The sequence below is a fragment of the Capricornis sumatraensis genome, chromosome 5, assembly GCF_032405125.1.
Source record: "Capricornis sumatraensis isolate serow.1 chromosome 5, serow.2, whole genome shotgun sequence".
NCBI lineage: Eukaryota > Metazoa > Chordata > Mammalia > Artiodactyla > Bovidae > Capricornis > Capricornis sumatraensis.
Genome location: NC_091073.1, coordinates 66,645,368 through 66,663,732, shown reverse-complemented (window position 1 = coordinate 66,663,732; position 18,365 = coordinate 66,645,368). Strand labels below are relative to the sequence as shown.

The window sequence follows — 18,365 nt, the reverse complement described above, 5'->3', positions numbered from 1 at the left end:
GAAAGAAAGGATCTGAGTTATATACAGTGATTTCAGTTGGACATCATTTTCATAATATAAAATGCCTGTAGCTTGTAATGCCATTGAACAACGTCACCCATATCAAAGGTAAAACGAAAAGAAAGATCCCAAAATAGTCAATTACTGAACATAATATGTATAGAACCCATGTGAAACAACCGAAATGTCTTTATGATTCAACAACAAAGTTTTAAAACACAGTGTTTTTCATTTTGTGAGGAAAAACAATTAGCAAGTAAGGACAGTAGTATGTGCTTAAGAAATCCTGCAGTTTCAAGTGTATCTGCTGCTGCTGCTGCTAAGTCGCTTCAGTCATGTCCGACTCTGTGTGACCCCATAAGACGGCAGCCTAAATCATGGACTGAAAGTGAAAAGTGAAAGTGTCAGTCACTCAGTGTATCTGACCCTTTGTGACCCCATGGACTGTAATCCACCAGGTTCCTCCATCCATAGAGTTCTCCAGGCAAGAATACTGGAGTGGGTTGCCTTCTCCAGGGTATCTTCCCGACCCAGGGATCAAACCTGGGCCACCTACATTGCAGGCAGATACTTTACCATTTGAGGCACCAGGGAAGCCCATTCCAGCAAACATATACCCGTTTTTTTTTTTATGTATTATCCTGAAAATATGGATCATAACGCATTTCCTAACCACAAAATTCACTTTTTCAACATCTCCTTTATCTATAGATAAGTGTATGCATAAATAGAGGGCAGATTTTTACACTGCCAGCTGCACCAAAGAGAAAGGGACTTTTTCCAATAGTTATTATTCCATGTGATATCACCAGACTCTGAGTAGAGCTGGGGTTCCCAACCACAAGGTGAAATTGGCCCTCAGAGACCATTTCTCCAATTATCAGGAAAAGATCTGTCCAAAGGCATTTAAAAATGAAACCTGACCTACACTTCAACTCTACAGCAATGGCTTGCCTGCTCACAAACAATGTATGACCTTTAAATCTTAAATTATAAAATAGTTTGTTGAGAGTGTAATGTATTTAGCTTTAAACTAATAATGTAAAGAAATGCAATCATTTCCTCACAAAAGCCAGAGGAAAAAAATAGCAAAAAATAGGGGAAAAAGTACCTTTTTCATTTCTTACAAATAAAACTACCAGACACCATAAATGAGACGCTTTTTCACAAATTCTATTGGAAACTTTGATTTGGCTTTTAATATATATGAAAGTAATGTCTATCCAAAGTTTAAGAGATATAAATATGATCTTAAGTGTGAAATTTTTAATCTTCTCTTTATTTTCTGTTATTTAGCCATGAAAAATTATTTTATATTGTACTTAGTACATATTTAATTCCTATATATTTATTTTATGTTTATTATAGGTAAATCAGTAGACAAGCATGATATAGCCGTGTTTATTTCTATGTTCCTACCTTTAAAGCCATAACCCCTAGCACAATGCCAGTGTGTGTGTGGGGAGGGGGGATGTACATACACATACACACACACACACACACACACACACGTGTGTGCACACACGCAGCATTGTGCTAGGGATTATGGCTTTAAAGGTAGAAGCATAGAAATAAACTCAGACCTGGCAGGATCTATTGAGAAAATCAGTTCTGATTTTAGTCATTTTTATTGTGGGTTATTTAGCAATGAAATGATATACTAATCATATTAATCACTGCACTTAATGATGCAGTGAAAGCTAGATAGGCACTGGTAGGTGGATTTTTGAACCCACTTATAATCTTAACTAGAAATAAACATTTCTCAAGGGGAGTAACTAGTATTGGGATATGTGGTTATTAGAATCTTAACTTATTTTAACTAAGTATTTTCAAATTCAGTTTCCCAGCCCTTACACTGTCAGTGGTCACTTTCTTAATCCTGCAATCTAGCATGATGCTTTCAAAAAGTAGGAATTAACACCCAAAAGGAATTATCCCACTTACCAGATTTGTGACCTTGGGCTAGTGTATTAACCATTCTGAACCCCAGTTTCTTCATCCACAAAATGGAGCTCATAGGGCCTTATTCAGGGGATTAGTATCAGAATTAAGTGATATATTATTAAAAATATACAGAGATTTTTTTTTTTCTAAGTTAAAAGTAACATCCAAACCATGAACCTTTGGTGGATACTAGTTTAGGGGAAGGGGCTAGGGGTTATAAAGACATTTGTTGGTCCATAGGGAAATTTTTAATACGAACTCAGTTTTAAATGTGTTAAAGATATTGTGGTTACAAAATAATCTTATTGTCAGTCTGGGCTTGTAGAAGTACTTATAAGTATCATGATGCATACAACTTAGTTTCAAATGATTGAGAGAAGGAGGAAAGTAGATATCTAAACAGAGGTTGAGAAATGGAGCAGGGAAGGTAAAGCAAACTGGAAAAATGTTAATTGTTGAATCTGGCTAGAGAGTACATGTGCTTCACTTTACTATCTGTTTCACTTTCGGATTTTGAAAATCTTCCAAATTAAATGTTGAGTGGGAACAAAAGAATTCAATGAGATAATGTCACTAAAGCATAGAGCTCCTATTAGAAACAGCTAATGCCAGCAGATATCCTGTCAATTCAGAATGATTGCTATCTTGTTACACTGGCTGCTGTCAGTGTGAGGCGCTCCCTGCACATAGCAGGTAAGCAGTGAGCACATGCTGAAAAGAAAAGAAATTAACATAAAGAACTAAAACCCTTTAAAAAGGGTGTCTTGAACCCATCAGGGTCACAAGCTGAGAGGAGGTGAGGTTCTGCTTTGCTGGGGACACCAAGTACCTAAAGCTCAGAGGTTAAGAACACTGACATTTAACATCTAACCACCTGGATTTAAATCTATGATGGAAGCAGCAAGGTCTCATTAGATAAGTTATTTAACTCCATGCCTCAATTCTTTTGGCTATGAAATGCAACATAAAAATACTGTTGTTCCTATCTCAAGATATCATTGTGAGGATTAAATAAGACAATGTGCTTTAAATGGTGCTTTGCACATGGTAAGTACCCAAATATTAGCTATTATTATAATCATGTAGATAATAGCCCCCTGTTCCATTTTCTGTGATATGAGAGGTCCTGCCAATATTAAGGATTGCACTTTTGCCAATTAGACCAAATCTCAGATGTTATACTTAAAATTCCCTTAATTTTGTTCTGTCCATAATTTTCACAGATAATTTTCATAAAAGCAATGAAGTTTCACATGACAAATTTTTGTTTCATTTTCAAACATCAACAGGGTCTCTTGTATTTCCCTAATAGCTCAGATGGTAAAGCATCCACCAGCAATGCAAGAATCCTGGGTTCAGTCCTTCAGTTGGGAAGATCCCTTGGAGAAGGAAATGGCAACCCACTCCAGTATTCTTGCCTGGAGAATTCCATGGACAGAGGAGCTTAGTGGGCTACAGTCCATGCAGTTGCAAAGAGTTGGACACAACTGAGCAACTAAAACACACACACACACACACACACACACACACACAGTGTTATGAGTGTTTCCCTGGTGGCTCAGTAGGTAGAGAATGTGCCTGCAGTGCAGGAGATGTGGGTTTGATCCCTGGGTTGGGAAGATTCCCCTGGAGAAGGAAATGGCAAACCACTCCAGTATCCTTGCCTGGAAAATCCTATGGACAGAGGAGCCTGGCGGGTTGCAGTACATGGGGTCGCAAAGAGTTGGACACAACTGAGTGACTAATACATTCTTTTTTCAATGTTTATAGTATAAAAGCTACTAATTCAGTTAGTGTAAGTTGAATGAATGTTTCAGGAATCTTTTCTGAACCTGTGATATCTACCTTACATGTGTCCTCAAATAAATTGAAAATGGGATTGTTGATGTCAGTATTCTAGATTCTAAGAAAAGTAGCGTTAGTGTTTTAGGCCTCTGTGGGCTTCAGTCTATACCCAAATTCTTAGCTTGGGCATTCTCTGAAAGTTGCCACTCTTGTGTTATTTTAGGGATAATAAAAAAGTTATAGTACTTTGCTTTCACTTAAAGATAAATAATATGATAACATTCATACATTGATTTTATTATTTATACATTATTTCATTTTTTAAAATGCCGTTAACTTTTAAAAATCCATATGGTGACAAATCCTCTTTGGACATTACAGAGACAGTCTAATAGTCACAACATGCCTTTTTGATAGAGTGCCTTAGAGTTTCTAAAGGCATGTTTATGCAGAGCATCTCCTTTGAGCTTTACAGAAATTCCCTAAGATGGTCCAGTTCTTAGTCCCAGTTTACAGGCAAAGAAAATGGCAGCCACAGTGATGAACTGAAGTCTACTCAAAGTCATATAGAAAGCCTGCAAGTTTATGCTGACCATTAAAGAAGAATAAATTGTGAAGAATCTTAATAGCACCCAGTCCTTAGCAACATTTTGATAATTATTTACCAACTTAGTCTAAGCCTTGCTGCTGCTGCTAAGTCGCTTCAGTCGTGTCCGACTCTGTGCGACCCCATAGACGGCAGTCCACCAGGCTCCCCCATCCCTGGGATTCTCCAGGCAAGAACACTGGAGTGGGTTGCCATTTCCTTCTCCAATGCATGAAAGTGAAAAGTGAAAGTGAAGTCGCTCAGTCGTGTCTGACTCTAGGGACCCCATGGACTGCAGCCTACCAGGCTCCTCTGTCCATGGGATTTACCAGGCAAGAGTACTGGAGTGATGCATAAATTTTAAATATGATTTACAACAGAGTAGAAAATACAAAACTCAATATTATAAATTAGATATCTTGATGTTTACATAATACAGTTTATTATCTAAAGAGGTATTTAAAATCATTGTACTATAATTATCTTAGCCTGAATTTCAGCTGAATAAGTCTCACAAAATATCTAACAAATCCATAGTTTGGGTAGTTGGCTAGACTGTGTGTGCTAATTTAGCAGAAAAACTGAACTTTAAAGTTTTATGAAGTCGTGAGTATATGGTTATGTACATGATGAGGCCCTACCAAGAGGAGGTAAAGAAAACTGGTAAGAAGTCAGTTTGGGATAGGTTTTGGCAGGAGAGTGGGCAGTAAAGAGCTTGACTGGGAAGGTAAAGGTTCTAGGAAACACAGACCTTTAAAACACTGAGCTGCAGTCACTCAACATACTTGGAGGTCCCGAGGTTGATTCTCCATAGCTTTCTTCAAAGTAACCTTCTGTTTTGAGTACTGGGATGGCCCTTCTCTCCAAGAAGATAAAAGCATCTGCTAAAACCATCTTTTTTGGCAAAAAAAAAATTGTGAAGGGTACACTCACCAGTTGATTCTGGTAGGCAGTGACTGCTGTAAAAACTGTTTCTGGAAAGATGAATGTTCTGAATTCTTCAGACTTCAGATTGAGTAATGAGGCTGTGTGGTCTTTCTTCTTAATGATGTGCACCCGTGGCTGGTACTTATGCATTGAGTTCAAAATTATCTACAATGAAGAATGGAAAGTACAGTACTGAATTTCAGGTTTTTATATTGCTGCTGCTGCTGCTGCTAAGTCACTTCAGTCATGTCCGATTCTGTGTGACCCCATAGACGGCAGCCCACCAGGCTCTCCCGTCCCTGGGATTCTCCAGGTAAGAACACTGGAGTGGGTTGCCATTTCCTTCCCTTCTTACATTGCTAAACAGGCCCAGTTACAATAAGGCAAAGAAAGGATCATAAAATCTACAGTTTCAAATGTAGTTTTAAGATTAAAATCTACCCTTTCCATTCTCCAGGCAAGTAATTTGTACATAATACAGCAGAGTCATCACTGTGAATCACATTTTACCAAAACAACTGCAAATAACACAGGTTGTTTCAAGTGTTCTTTCTAAAATTACAGAAGAAAAAATCATCTGCAGGATAGGTTTATTTTGAAAAAAATAGTTTTTGTTTTTCAGTCTGGTTAGACCAAAGGCAGTATGTCTCTAAATTTTCTAAAGTAAGAAATTACATATTCGAGGGAGCCAGATTGTTACTTGGGACAGTGGAGATTTGGGGGTTGGGGTGGGTGGCAGATCGGATGGTAGGGAAATAAAACTTAAAAGGTAGTGAGGTGTGAGATAGACTTTGGTTGGAATACTGAATCGATACTTTCTCGCTCTTTTAATCTTGGGCCAAGTGATCTTAGCTTTCTCACCCCATTTTCTTAAATGCAAAAGCATTTAAGTTTTAAACTCACAGAAGTTGTGGTGAGAATCAGATGATGTAACTCTTGTAAATCACATAGCAAATAGGAAGTACTCAGTAAATATAACTGTATTATCATCATCATGTCTGATAGCTTCATTGATTCCAACTTCCAGTTACAAACTAAATAGGAATGATAATGACAGCTGTCTTCCATTCTGTAGCTAATAAAAGTTGCCCAATACTTAGAAATCAGAAACATACCCTTGTTTACAAAGGCACTATTTTTCATGTATCATTTAAATAAAATACAATTGCCATTATGAAATTTGAGCAACAAATCTACTTTCAGATATTAAAGATTTTCTACATCTCCCTCAACGCCACACCCAGACAGCTACCTAAGTATACAAAATTGAGTATGTTTTTCTTGGGATAACAGGGCTCACATTGTATGCCCTTCACCCCAGGAGCTGAGCAGAGAGCATGGCTCTCAGAGGAGGTGTTTGACACATGCTGTGGCAGGACCAGGGTCAACAGCATGCAGTATTGTCGGTCTCTTGTCTCCTTGGCTAACTTGGGTGTGTGGGTGAATGTTAATGCTGGTTGACTTTAGGAGAGTTAAATACTAGTCACTGTGAGATAACTGACAGAGAATCAATTTGTTTCTGTACTGAGATATACACCAACAAAGTTACAGGGCATTAACTGGCATTGAATTTTGAATATGCCATCTTTTTATGATCCCAAATCTGAATAGGAACTACTGAAGCAAATGAGAGCTTAAAATGAATCAAAATAAACTTTAAAAAGTTATCTCTTTGTATAATGCATTTATTCCAAGGAATTCAAGATATCTGTGCTCAGTCCTAAAACTGGAATAAACTTGAAGTGATAAAGCCAAACATTTGCCTCCTGAAACTGGTATAAGAAAAACCTGAGCATTCACTATATGTTCTACTAAGAAGATAAGAGTTTTCAAATCACATACGCACACACATACATACACACTGGAAAAAGCCCTAAGCTTTAAATAAGGTCCCCTCTTCCTTATTTATACCAGCCCTAGGTTAATTTCCTTTAGGAAAGGGTATTGGACAGACTCAGACCCGAGACTGAATCTCAGACACCAGGGCTTCTTGAACCTCTGCTCTGGCTTTCATGGATCTAAGAAACACTGATAGAAATGTCGACTTTATTTCATTGGAGAAATAAATTCCTGGAAATAAGAAATTTTCCTATTATAAAACCAAAAATGTATCTGTAAAGGGGGGCTTCCTCAGGGCTGATTCAGAGAACTTGTCTAAACAACACAAGATCTAAAAAATTTCCCGGTAGTTTTCAGAACATACTGTTTCTGTTGAAAAAGAGTTATATTAAATTAAATAATAAAAATTTAAAGCCAAAATGGATATTAGCAATCATCTAAGATTTAGGCAAACAATTTGTCACGGTCTGATCTTGGCGTAATCAGACTAGAACCCAGAGCTCCTGAAGTATGGCTTAGTGCTATTCCTCTCCATGAAACTGATGCTGAAAGGAAACCACACCAATTCTGGACAACTGAGTTGTAGGTTAACCTAGTTACTCTGACTTGGTCAGGATAAACAAGGTCTCCTGTGGGCATATGGATGGTGGCAGTGCCTGAAGTGATTTACTTGGTTTTAGGTTCAATCCAATTTTTCGAAACCATGTCTAGAGCTCTCTAACTTATTATCTATGTATATGTAACCATTTTTTTAGAAAAGTTTTGAGACTCTTCTTCTAAATTGCATAGATCCAATAAAAATTAAAACCTTAAGTAACAAGAGCCTTAATAAAAGGGGTGAGAGAGAATAATTATATCAGAATATCTAAGCCAAGGAGAGAAATTATGAAAATACCAATTTGCTTTCTGGCAAACAGGGCAAAGAAAAAAAAAAAGGAAACAGTATTCTCCTCATCAAAAAGAAGCATGCATGTCTGTCTGAAGTTTCCTTAGCATAAAATCTAAAACACTTTTTAAAATGTAAATCTTTACTTAAGCACATGAAATAACATCACAGATAGTTCCTTAAAAAGCATTCCTGGAAATTGTGTAAAAGCCTGTGTCAATGGCTGTTCTATTAAATGTTGATAGGAGGTCAGAATTCCAGTTTCTCTTTTCTCCACATTTTGATGAATTCCTTGATATATAAAATCAAATTGTTTTGTTTTTAACTGCAAGACTTCTCTGTGTTCTAATATTCATAAGATTCACTACAGAAGAGATATGTAAAAAGCGAACAGCACTTTTCCAAATTTATTTGTATGTAAAACCCTTTGGTCCCATTGTATCTCACAAGAATGTATTCTGCAGAACACATTTTGGGAAACCGCCATTGGAGGTCTCAGCCCCATTCCCTTTATGCTGTGTTATCTATCACTGATAGAAATTAAATATTTAACCCAAGAATGGGCTGTAGTAACCTCCAAAATGCACATTCCCTTTGTTTAGTTGGCACAGGTGGTAAAGCATTTGCAGAAGTGGGATTCCACAGTGCCAAAGGTCCCTGACCCTCTTACATAGAAATGGCATACAGCATCTCTGTATGTATCAGAGTTCCCCAAAGAACACAAGAATGTTCTCACAGAATGCCTCAGAGCTGGAAGGTTGGAGGGGGAAAGGGAGAAAAGGAAGAGACTTCAGCAGAGGTTTCACGTAGCTTCTCCATTCTACCCTAGGGAATCCGCGTAGTCCAAGCACTACTTACATGGCCATGTTGATCCAGTTCATTGTTTGTGAGTTTCACCTTTTCAAAAGACACCATCTGTTTGAGTAGCTGCTCGCCAGTAAAAGGAGAGTCTGGATGTACATACAACCTAAGAAAATTATGACAGAATTTTATTGAGACATTTTTAAAAAATCTCACTGTGGGTTTTAAAATATCCTGATTCTAAAGGAACACAAAAATCTCACATAAATGGTGAATTTTTATTTGCCTCATTTAATCTCAAATTTAATAATACAGCAATGCCAAAATAATGCTAAAACATACAAATGTGTTTCTTTGTGTACCAATGACTTTAAACGGGCAATACTTAATACATTTTCTATTATTGATTTTCAAGGGATAATACTTAATACATTTTATATTATTTGCTGAGCAAGTTGTTTTTTTAAAGGTGTTTTTTTTCCCATCTGATTAATCAACTACTGGTCTGCTTCTGTCAAATATAAAATTCAGTTGTAGATATTTTCAAAGGAAAGTCTAGGTTATACTAATTGCATAATGAGCTCCTAGCATATACATTGCTAAAAAGCAGTGAAGACAAATAAGTTAAAAGAGGAAACAATTCTAGAGAAGCTATCCATTTAAACTCGAAGGTGGCTCAGTTTAAAGTTTGTTGTCTTTATAAGCATGACAGTGCTTAATACAGTGACCCTGGGAACTTTTAATAGATCACATAGTCTATTTGCTTCTCCGGGTACCTTAATATTATTTCTTTCATCATTATCTAGTTAAGTGCTCGCTAATGAGAGTGAAAACAAGCTGGGTAAGCTTCAAATTATTTAGTGTATTTATCTGTAAATAGCCTAAGCACTCCCCTCTCCACCCAAAACAGCTTTGATGGGGGGTGGGGGGGGGTGGGGAAATGTACTTATCAGATATTTGTCATTTATTGATCAGCTGCTATGTTTTTGGCTAGCTTTTACCTACTGACAGTTAAATGCAAGTCATTTGCTTTACCTGCAAAGCTTTAAACTAAGTACAGCTCTTTGTAAATCACAATCCTAATATCCACTTAACATAAGCTTTTCTGAAGTCATGGGAGATTATAGAACTAATAACAGGGGAAGGAAATGTCCTTGATTTAATGGGATAAATTCCTTTATCCATGCCACAGGTTATTCATATTTATATTTTGTATCGAATCTTTGTAACTACCATTAAACATACATATTATGGAGGGAACAAAGGAAAGGGAAAAAGTTAAAAAAAAAAAAAAAACACCTTTCCTAACAATATTCATGTAAAGAATAAGAAGTCTATGCTATAGTTTGTCACACAGAGGACTAACAATAGAAGAATTGGAATCACAGGCTGCAACTCACAAAGCCCACCAGGATCTAAGCAAAAAACAGGCTAACAGTACTAAAGATTCTTACCAGACCCATACAAGAACTTTAAAGGTTTTAGGTATTTGTCTGCCTGAATAATTTTTTAAAGGAGTGCTCAGAATTGCCTTTCGATTGAAGTATTCTTCAATGACACAACCATAATATTAAATAGCTTTTCAAATAGCACCCTTCCAAGGCTATTACTCTATATACACAGTTGTTTTACTAATAAGCACCACATCCTGATTAGAAAAGACCCTGATGCTGGGAAAAATTGAAGGCAGGAGAAGGAGATGACAGAGGACGAGATGGTTGGATGGCATCACCGACTCAATGGACATGAGTTTGAGCAAGCTCTGGAAGATGATGAAGGACAGGGAAGCCTGATGTGCTGCAGTCCATAGGGTCACAAAGAGCCAGACAGGACTGAGGGCCTGAGCAACAACAACCACATCCTACCCACTCCTCCGAAAAGGACTAAAAATATTTAGTCCTAAAAGTTAGTGAGATGGTCCCTCTTTATGTATCAATTTACCACATATAATAAGATTAATGAATATTAATTTATTTAAATATCAACTTTTTTAAAAAGGAAATGTCCTATGAAATTTATTTCATAAATTTATTTAAAATAAAACATTATTTAGGTTAATACAACGTCTTGCCCATTACTATGACCAAATGATATTGTCAAGCATCATTTCTTCTGATTAGAAATAACTGACTGATGAATTTTAGTCTAAAATAAAGTCTTTCAAAGAGCTAGAATTGCAAGGAATTTCTACCAGAAGTACAAAAATGATCACCTCCCAAATTCTTTACCTTTCCCTTATGTAGCTAGAAATTATAGCAGTGTGTTTTAATAGCAATAAAAAATAGTTGCTTGTATAATCTAGAATAGTTCTATCCTATAAGGCACAAACATTTTAACCTAATATCAATATAAATAAACTGAACTAGGATGAACGAAAAAGCATACAGGAAGCCCCGCTTCTCTCAAGTCTCATGGGACTTAAAATTCCAGCAATAGCTTAAACATGCTTCAGTTAAGATAGTGTATTGGTACATGCTTTCTTTTTCCAGCCAGAACAGATTAGTAACATAAACAAGGCATGTCATATTCCCAACTGGCCTAAACCAGTTCCCCATACCTTTAGATAGGAGGAAAATGTATGCTAAATAAGAGTGATTAACTTCTTAGAGGAAAGACTAAAAGAAAAAAAAAAAAAAAGAAAAGGGGTGGGAGAGGCTGATTGTAAAAATAGTTAGGAATCTGCTAAATTACTCCGCTCTCTGTCTCCTTTCTTCCTTTCTCTCTTTCCCCTTTAAAAAAAAATTGTAAATATTGGAAAGAAGCTCTAGATCAGTGTGAACTGGCTAGTTAATAGTAAATAGTAGAGAACACTAATTATATTTCTTTAAATATCTATTGTAAATTTGTCATTTATAGTCACTCAAAATGAGTGTCATTAAAATTTTTTTTAGTCCTGATTGTTATTTAATATATTGATTTGGAAAGGCTGGGATCCTTCCTAGTCTTTTGTGGGAATGGAAAACTCAGAGAGGCTCCTTTTAATCTCGTCTCTAGTGTATTTAACAGACTGTAAGCTTAATAATGTGATCGACTACTAAGTAAGCTTAATATTCCATTGAACTGTATGTGTAAATTATCTGTTTTGATTCTGTGCCTTGATTTAAGACTCCAAACTATATACTTACAAAGAACCACACTTTGAACCATAACATCAAAGTTCCTAAACCTGTACATTTAAATAAATTCTTAGCCTTGATATGAACTGCCTATCGATTATAAAAATGACATAGTCATAAAACAACTTTAAAGCTGTAAGTTTTGGTTTTAGAGCCCTAAATGTATAATCAGCTATGTAAATGTAAATTGTAAAATGTAAAGATTCATTGTTTGTATTAAAGAGTGCCTGTTAGATTTCTGTTCTTCAGCTAGTCATAGTCACATAAAGTAAAAATACCGTTTTCTTCCCTCCAGAATGCTCATTTGGGCAAAGCAGCAGCAATAAAGGTTTGCATGTGATTTGTTAAACAGGGTTCTCCAGGAAAAACATTACCAATGACTAGCACAAAAATGGACATGTTTTCTTTGGGTCATTACCTAACATAGTAATTGAATAATTTTTCAGTAAAAGTATATTAACCTGATGTTGAATTACATTTATCCACTAATTATGGAGAGGGGGGAAAAAGAGTTTGTTTTTCATACTTAAACATCTCTGAGCCTTTTATTAGTCAAAAAAAAAAAAACAACCCACATTTACCAAAATGATATTTACTATGTGAAGTTATAACCACACTATAACAAATATCTACTAAAAGCTACGAATGTACTAAAATGCACACTTTTAAAATGAATTTTAGGGCAGTCGCTTCATCAGTAGGTTTATTCTGCTGGGTGTTAGCCAAATAGAAATGAGGGGTGTCATATGAAATGGGTCCAGATTTCTAACAAACATTCCAATTGAAATTTAAGAAAAACTTTGAAATGAATTATGAAGAAAGATAAAATTAAAGGCAGTGTTCTGAGTACAAACTCTGCCTTTCTCAGAGACTAATCCATATTTTGTATAGTTAATCCTGGAGTGCCTGGGCTTGGAACGCTTTCTTACCAGAACTCACGGCTTTAAAAACAGACCTGCTGAAAATTCAAACAGCCAGGGCAGGAGACATTTTGCTTGGCTGAAAATCTGGAGACACAAACCTGGCTGGCAGTGGAGGGTCTGCTTTGCCAGCCACCAGCCAGGAGGACCGGTGGTAGGCATAGCGGTACCTCTTGTTGTCCACAGGGACGATGTCCATCAGGACTATGTACTTGGCCTCAGAATCCACACCGGAAAAGGACACACGGATGGTAGGGAACATCCTCCTGACACAGTGAGACAAAGAGAATCACCAGAATTAGAGAGGAAGAGAGGTCCCTTCCCTCTCTACCCAGCCCCCAAACTCTTTGTTTCCTGTAAAGCCACAGAGATGTGAATACAGAGACTGACCTTCTCCCAAGCCTAGATAATCTTAAGTGTCATCTCTACAGGAGTCCTCATTAATACCCAAAGGTCTGCAATTAGGGAAAATCCTGTGCTAGATCATCAAGCCCATTAGGCTCTGAACCGAAGTCTCCAGAGCAGAGAGAGTCCTGTAACCTCCTTATGTTGCAGGGAGAAAACTCACCCCTGCCTTAGTAGAAAGCCAGAGAGGAGTTCTCAGGTTGGTTTTCTTTTCGGGGGACTCTGAGAGGGTGCATCCCAGAGACCTGAGAGCTGGAGCAGTCGAGCGCCAAGGGGCCACCGATCCCTAGAGCCTTAGCCCCAGTCCCAGGAGCTGCCTTCCTGCCTTCCCTGAATCAGCCCCGGACTTCAGCCATCTAGGGGCCCGGCACCGGAGCGCCTTCCTACCAGGAGTGTGGTCATTTCAAATTTCATTCTATCTCCCTGATTTTAATTTTTGTTTTTAATGAGAGCTTCTGCAAATAAAAGGAAGATAAAAAGGTGATAAAAAGGAAGCCACCTGCCTCCCTCATAACACGGAGCAGCCCGCCCTGTACTGCAGCAGGCACAAGTTCCCGCTTCCCTCCAGATGCAAACTCAGAACCTAAAAGACATAACTGGGCTGCAGGGAGGAGGAGAGCCCTCTTGCCCTTCGGGTGGGGGTAGGGCTTCCTATAGCCAGATCCCATGAAAGCAAATGCCTGGACATCTGTCTCAGTAGATCTTACCACAAGCAAGTCAGTGGAAGGAAACCCTCCGTGAGCAAAGCTTCCTCTTCAAGCTCAGTACTAGCAGTTTCACCCAGTTCCTGGAGACTCCCTATGCCACACAGGGCACCGTTCCCTCCTCCCCGCTCCTCAGCCGACAAGGCCCTCCTGCTACCTGCCAGACTTGGTGATGATCATCTCCGTGCCTAGCTCATGGAATTTGTCCCAGAGCTCCTTGGTCTCCAGGCTGCAGGCAATTTTGGCCATTTCCTCGCTGGGGATGATGGGGGTGGTGGGGATCAGTGGCTCAGTGCACAGAGAGGAGGAGGAGGGGCTGCTGCCGCCCGCACCACTGCCGCCAAACTCCCCATGAGCATCGAGGCTGGTCAGCTCTCCCAGGGGCTGAGCGCAGGAAGACTTCTCAACAAATTGTTCTGCAGGCAAAAAGAATTGAGAATGACAGCTAATTCTGTCAATCAGGGATAGAAGGACAGCAGCACAACTAAAATATGTACCTAGACTTGACTTTGGAAAAGTTATGCTCAGGATCTCCAGGAGGGCAGTGCAAACCATTCACTATATAAACCAAGCCTGAGAGTCCTGTGGAGTGGCGTGGCTCCTGCTTGCTTGCTTACTGAACCAAATCAGTGAGTTCCAGAACCAGTTCTTGTTACCATTACTTGAAACCCACTTTGGAGAAGAAAAAATGTGAGGAGTGGATAGTGGGGACGACAATGATCATAGAGAATTAAAAACAAATATTCCTGTTGTTATCCCTCCACATTCTTCTCAGTTTGTGGGCCCTGGTACCAGTTCTTCCTCTCTGACAAAGAGGAGACACTTTTTCCACGGAGATCAAAGCAGCGAAAATACCAGCTCCTTCCTCACTTTGAGAGAAACCTCCCTTCCCTCCTGAAGCCCTCTCCCCATAAGAGGAAATGAAAAGGGGGTGTGGTTTGCTGTGGTGTTGGGGATGTGGGTTTTGTTTTTTTTTTTAATTAAGTCACTTCACTTCTTTGCCCAGTTCTCAGTTTCCCAGACTTTCAGATGTTAGATTGGAACATTTGTATAATTTCCCTCCCCGTCTGAGACCTTATGAAAGACTAACATATTGCTTGTTAAATCACGGGAGTACGCTCTCCAATTTTTTGAACGTGGCTTGAAACAATTACTTGAGGGACAATGTGTGTATTTTCTCTCTCTCAAAAAATGTTCTGTGAGGAAAAGAACCCCAAACCCAGACCAGCAGAGTGTTAACGTAGGAAGAACAGTTTTCCATCAACCATCAGGCTGGAATACCACTGCCTATGAACCAAACATTCTCCTCCACAGCTGATAAGGGCCTGGGAATACACCAGTCACTTTGATGGAATACAGGAGGAGTTTTGTAATTGGCCCAATTATCTTGTGTCCCTTAAAAAAGAAACTACTTGAATCGACAATGTGAAACTGGACTCCAAAACAACTCTGTTCTAAGTGCCCTCAAGGAATTGAAACAAGTTCTAAGGACACACACACACACACACACACATATATATATATATATATAATGTTTTATTTCTCTTTGACTTGGGGCAGCAAGCAAGAGGTAGAGAATTTTAACCTTCTCTTACAATAATAATCCAACTCATGGAAAAATTTTTAAATAAGAATAATCAAATTAATTATCATATCCTTGTTTTCAAATTCAAAGAGAATCATGCAGTCACAAAATTATATTTTCTACTAGATTTTCAGAAACATATTCACATAACATCTTTATAGAGAATTAAGTAGCCTTAAAATTTTTCTGACAATTGAAAAAGGCAAATTCCCTAAGCTCCAAACTAACCAGTGTGTCAAGGTTGGGAAACGGAAGAAGGAAATGATACAGAAATGTTCTAACACAATATTTTATGTCAGTTATATCTCAATTTAAAAAAAACTTATGACTTAGTTGTCTGAGGTGGTTCTTTTGAATAGACCTAATGTGTTTAAATGAGCAATCATGAGACACCTCTGACTCCCACCCTACAGCTTCTTTAGCATCTCCTTAGTGTTGCATTCTCTCTGAACAGGTATTTCACGTGCTGGAGTCCTTGGCTTACAGTCAGTAATAGTGCTCTGTTGAACTGGCCCTAGAAAGGGACTAAGATGCCTTCAGGTTCTTTCAGAGCCTGTCTCAAAAGCCCCAGGGGAGGAAGGATGCTCGTTTTACAGACTGGAATGAAGTGGGGGTGCTTTGAGCTGCCAATGGTTTTATAGTTTAGAATGCAGAGGAAGGTATTTTTCCCCCCCTCAGGAAAGTAGAGAAGGAAGCAATGTTGAAATGACAGTAGAGCTGAAGCTAACATGTTTCCCAGTCTACTGTACATCTGTCAGGAATTTTAACCTGAAATTCTCTTTTCCTGCTAGCTACCAAACACATTACTGTTTGGTAATTTATTTATAAATAAATAAATATATTTATTTGGGGCATTTATTTATAAAGAATTTGGAGGCCTCCTAAATAGGAGTGGATAATGTTGGGAAGGGCCACAAAGTTAACTTTGAAATTGGTGGTGAATTTTTTTCTAAACAGTTGGAGTTTATCTGATTGGTTATTTCCATTTCTTTAGCAGGTTTAGATTTACACAGGAGGTTAGATGGGAAGAACCAGAGAAAAGGAGTAAAAACCCTGGAGGAAAGACTTTTTGACATGTTTTCTGCAGATCTTCCTGTTTCCTTTGCCTTGGTTCTAAGTTTCTGCAGGGATTCTAGCTCTCTCTTCTCTCTGCTGAGGCCCCTTATTTTCCTTCTATAACATTTCATCTTCCATATTATTATTGTGTTTCAAGGTGTGAGATGTTAAAATGTTGAGAAAGGCAGGGAGAAGGAAAAAAAAATTGAAGTTAAAAAGTTAAAAAAAATTACCCTAAGTTTACTTGATGCTTTTCACTGTTTTAGAGCTACCAGATGATCAGGATGTGAACTAATTATTACCCAGGGACCCAGAAGGTGATGATGAGAACACTTCTTTCTCCCAGTTGTGAAGGGACTTGAAACACATCTCCAGCAGTTTCTTTCTCACACAATTCACTCGTGTTAAGGGGAGTATAGTCACTTTTCTCCCTTTTCTCTGAGCAGTGTCTTCTATAAATGGTAAAGGTTGTTAAATAAACAGTATAGCTAAAAGTTGAGGAATCTGGGAAATGATTACTGGTTAATGTTTTTGCCAACCGCCACTGAAAGTGACAGCAGCTATGAAATGTCTTACTGATATATGTGGAGCTTCTCTGAAGAAAATGGTTCATTCCGGTAGAACTGGCTTATTCTACAGCACCTGCAGGGGTCTTAAGGAGCTGAGTTCGTGTAATATATTCAAGTCAGGGAAAAACAAAATTAAACTACTTTCTTGTGAAGTGACAGTCTCCTTGGTTGCAAGTGCACAAGCAGGTGTTAGATGCATCATAAATTCTGTCGAGTCTTAAAAAGGGGCTTTTATCATTATTAATCCCTAAATCTTTATCCCAAAAATGTTACACACACACACACACACACACACACACACACACACACACACACCGGATGTTCGACTTGACAAAAGGATTCTAGACAAATAGGTAAGGAAAACGACATATGAGGTATGAAACTGGTTGCATATAACAACACTGTGAAGTCCCCAAAGAATCTGGGTCTAAGAGGAAAAAAAAAAAATTTCCCACCCGCAACGTATAGTCTATGACCCGCGGGTCAGAGCTGCCGCGCGAGCCGGAAAAGGTGGACACCCTCAAGAGCGTCGTGCAGCTAGGGGACAGAAGGACAAACAAATGTGCAGGCCCCCCCCCAACTCCCCCGCCCCATGCCTGCCCATCCCGGACAGTCTAGCAGCCCGACTTACCCAGTGGTTTGATGGTGTTCTCCGTAGCTTCCTTCTCTTTGGAGCCGCCGCTCGACATCAGCGCGGCGATGGAGAAGGCGTTGGCCCTGGAAGAAAGCTGGGGCTTGGGCGATGCCGTGAACTCCATGGCCCCCAGTGTGCGGTCCTGGCCAGGGACCGGGCCTGCCGAACTGCTGTCCAGCTTCCCCAAAAGAGACAAAGACCGAAACACAGAGCAAAGTTTCCAAGTGCAGCCAGAGGGGAGCCAGGGACTCTAGATGAGTCAGCCCCAGTCTCCCAAGAGCTCCACACCGGTGTCTCCTTTCCCCCACCGCAAGTCTTCAGCCGCTGAGACTTCGAACTAGCCAGAGAGTACCAACTGCGGGCTCAACTGGGTGTGCAAGTACAGGGACGCTCCGCAGGGGCACAGGCTGCGCCGGAAGCTGGAGACTAGCATGAGCTGCGCAAAGCCCAGAGGTCCTGCAGCACCCGCTCCACGTCTTTCCTCCCTCCCCACTCTGGGGACAGTCGGAGCGGCTCAGAGTCGCTGAAAGGGGGCGGATGCCTGGGAGCCCGAGCGTAGCCGTGCGAGCGCGGCGGGGCGCGGAGGACACTGCGCCCTGGAGCTC

The 18,365-nt window shown here is 39.2% G+C and overlaps 1 protein-coding gene across 1 annotated transcript in view; it reads right to left on the bottom strand.

The window, feature by feature from the left end:
• TBX20 (T-box transcription factor 20) overlaps positions 1 to 17,884 on the bottom strand; it is a 46,066-nt gene extending 28,182 nt beyond the window's left edge. Inside the window, exons 1-5 of the mRNA XM_068973319.1 lie at positions 17,758 to 17,884; positions 14,074 to 14,332; positions 12,909 to 13,073; positions 8,829 to 8,937; positions 5,252 to 5,410 (exon numbers count right to left, since the gene is read on the bottom strand). Of these exons, the coding sequence (XP_068829420.1) occupies positions 5,252 to 5,410; positions 8,829 to 8,937; positions 12,909 to 13,073; positions 14,074 to 14,332; positions 17,758 to 17,884 (819 nt within the window). The remainder of the gene's footprint in view (positions 1 to 5,251; positions 5,411 to 8,828; positions 8,938 to 12,908; positions 13,074 to 14,073; positions 14,333 to 17,757) is intronic.
• Between the last annotated feature and the right edge of the window lie 481 nt (positions 17,885 to 18,365).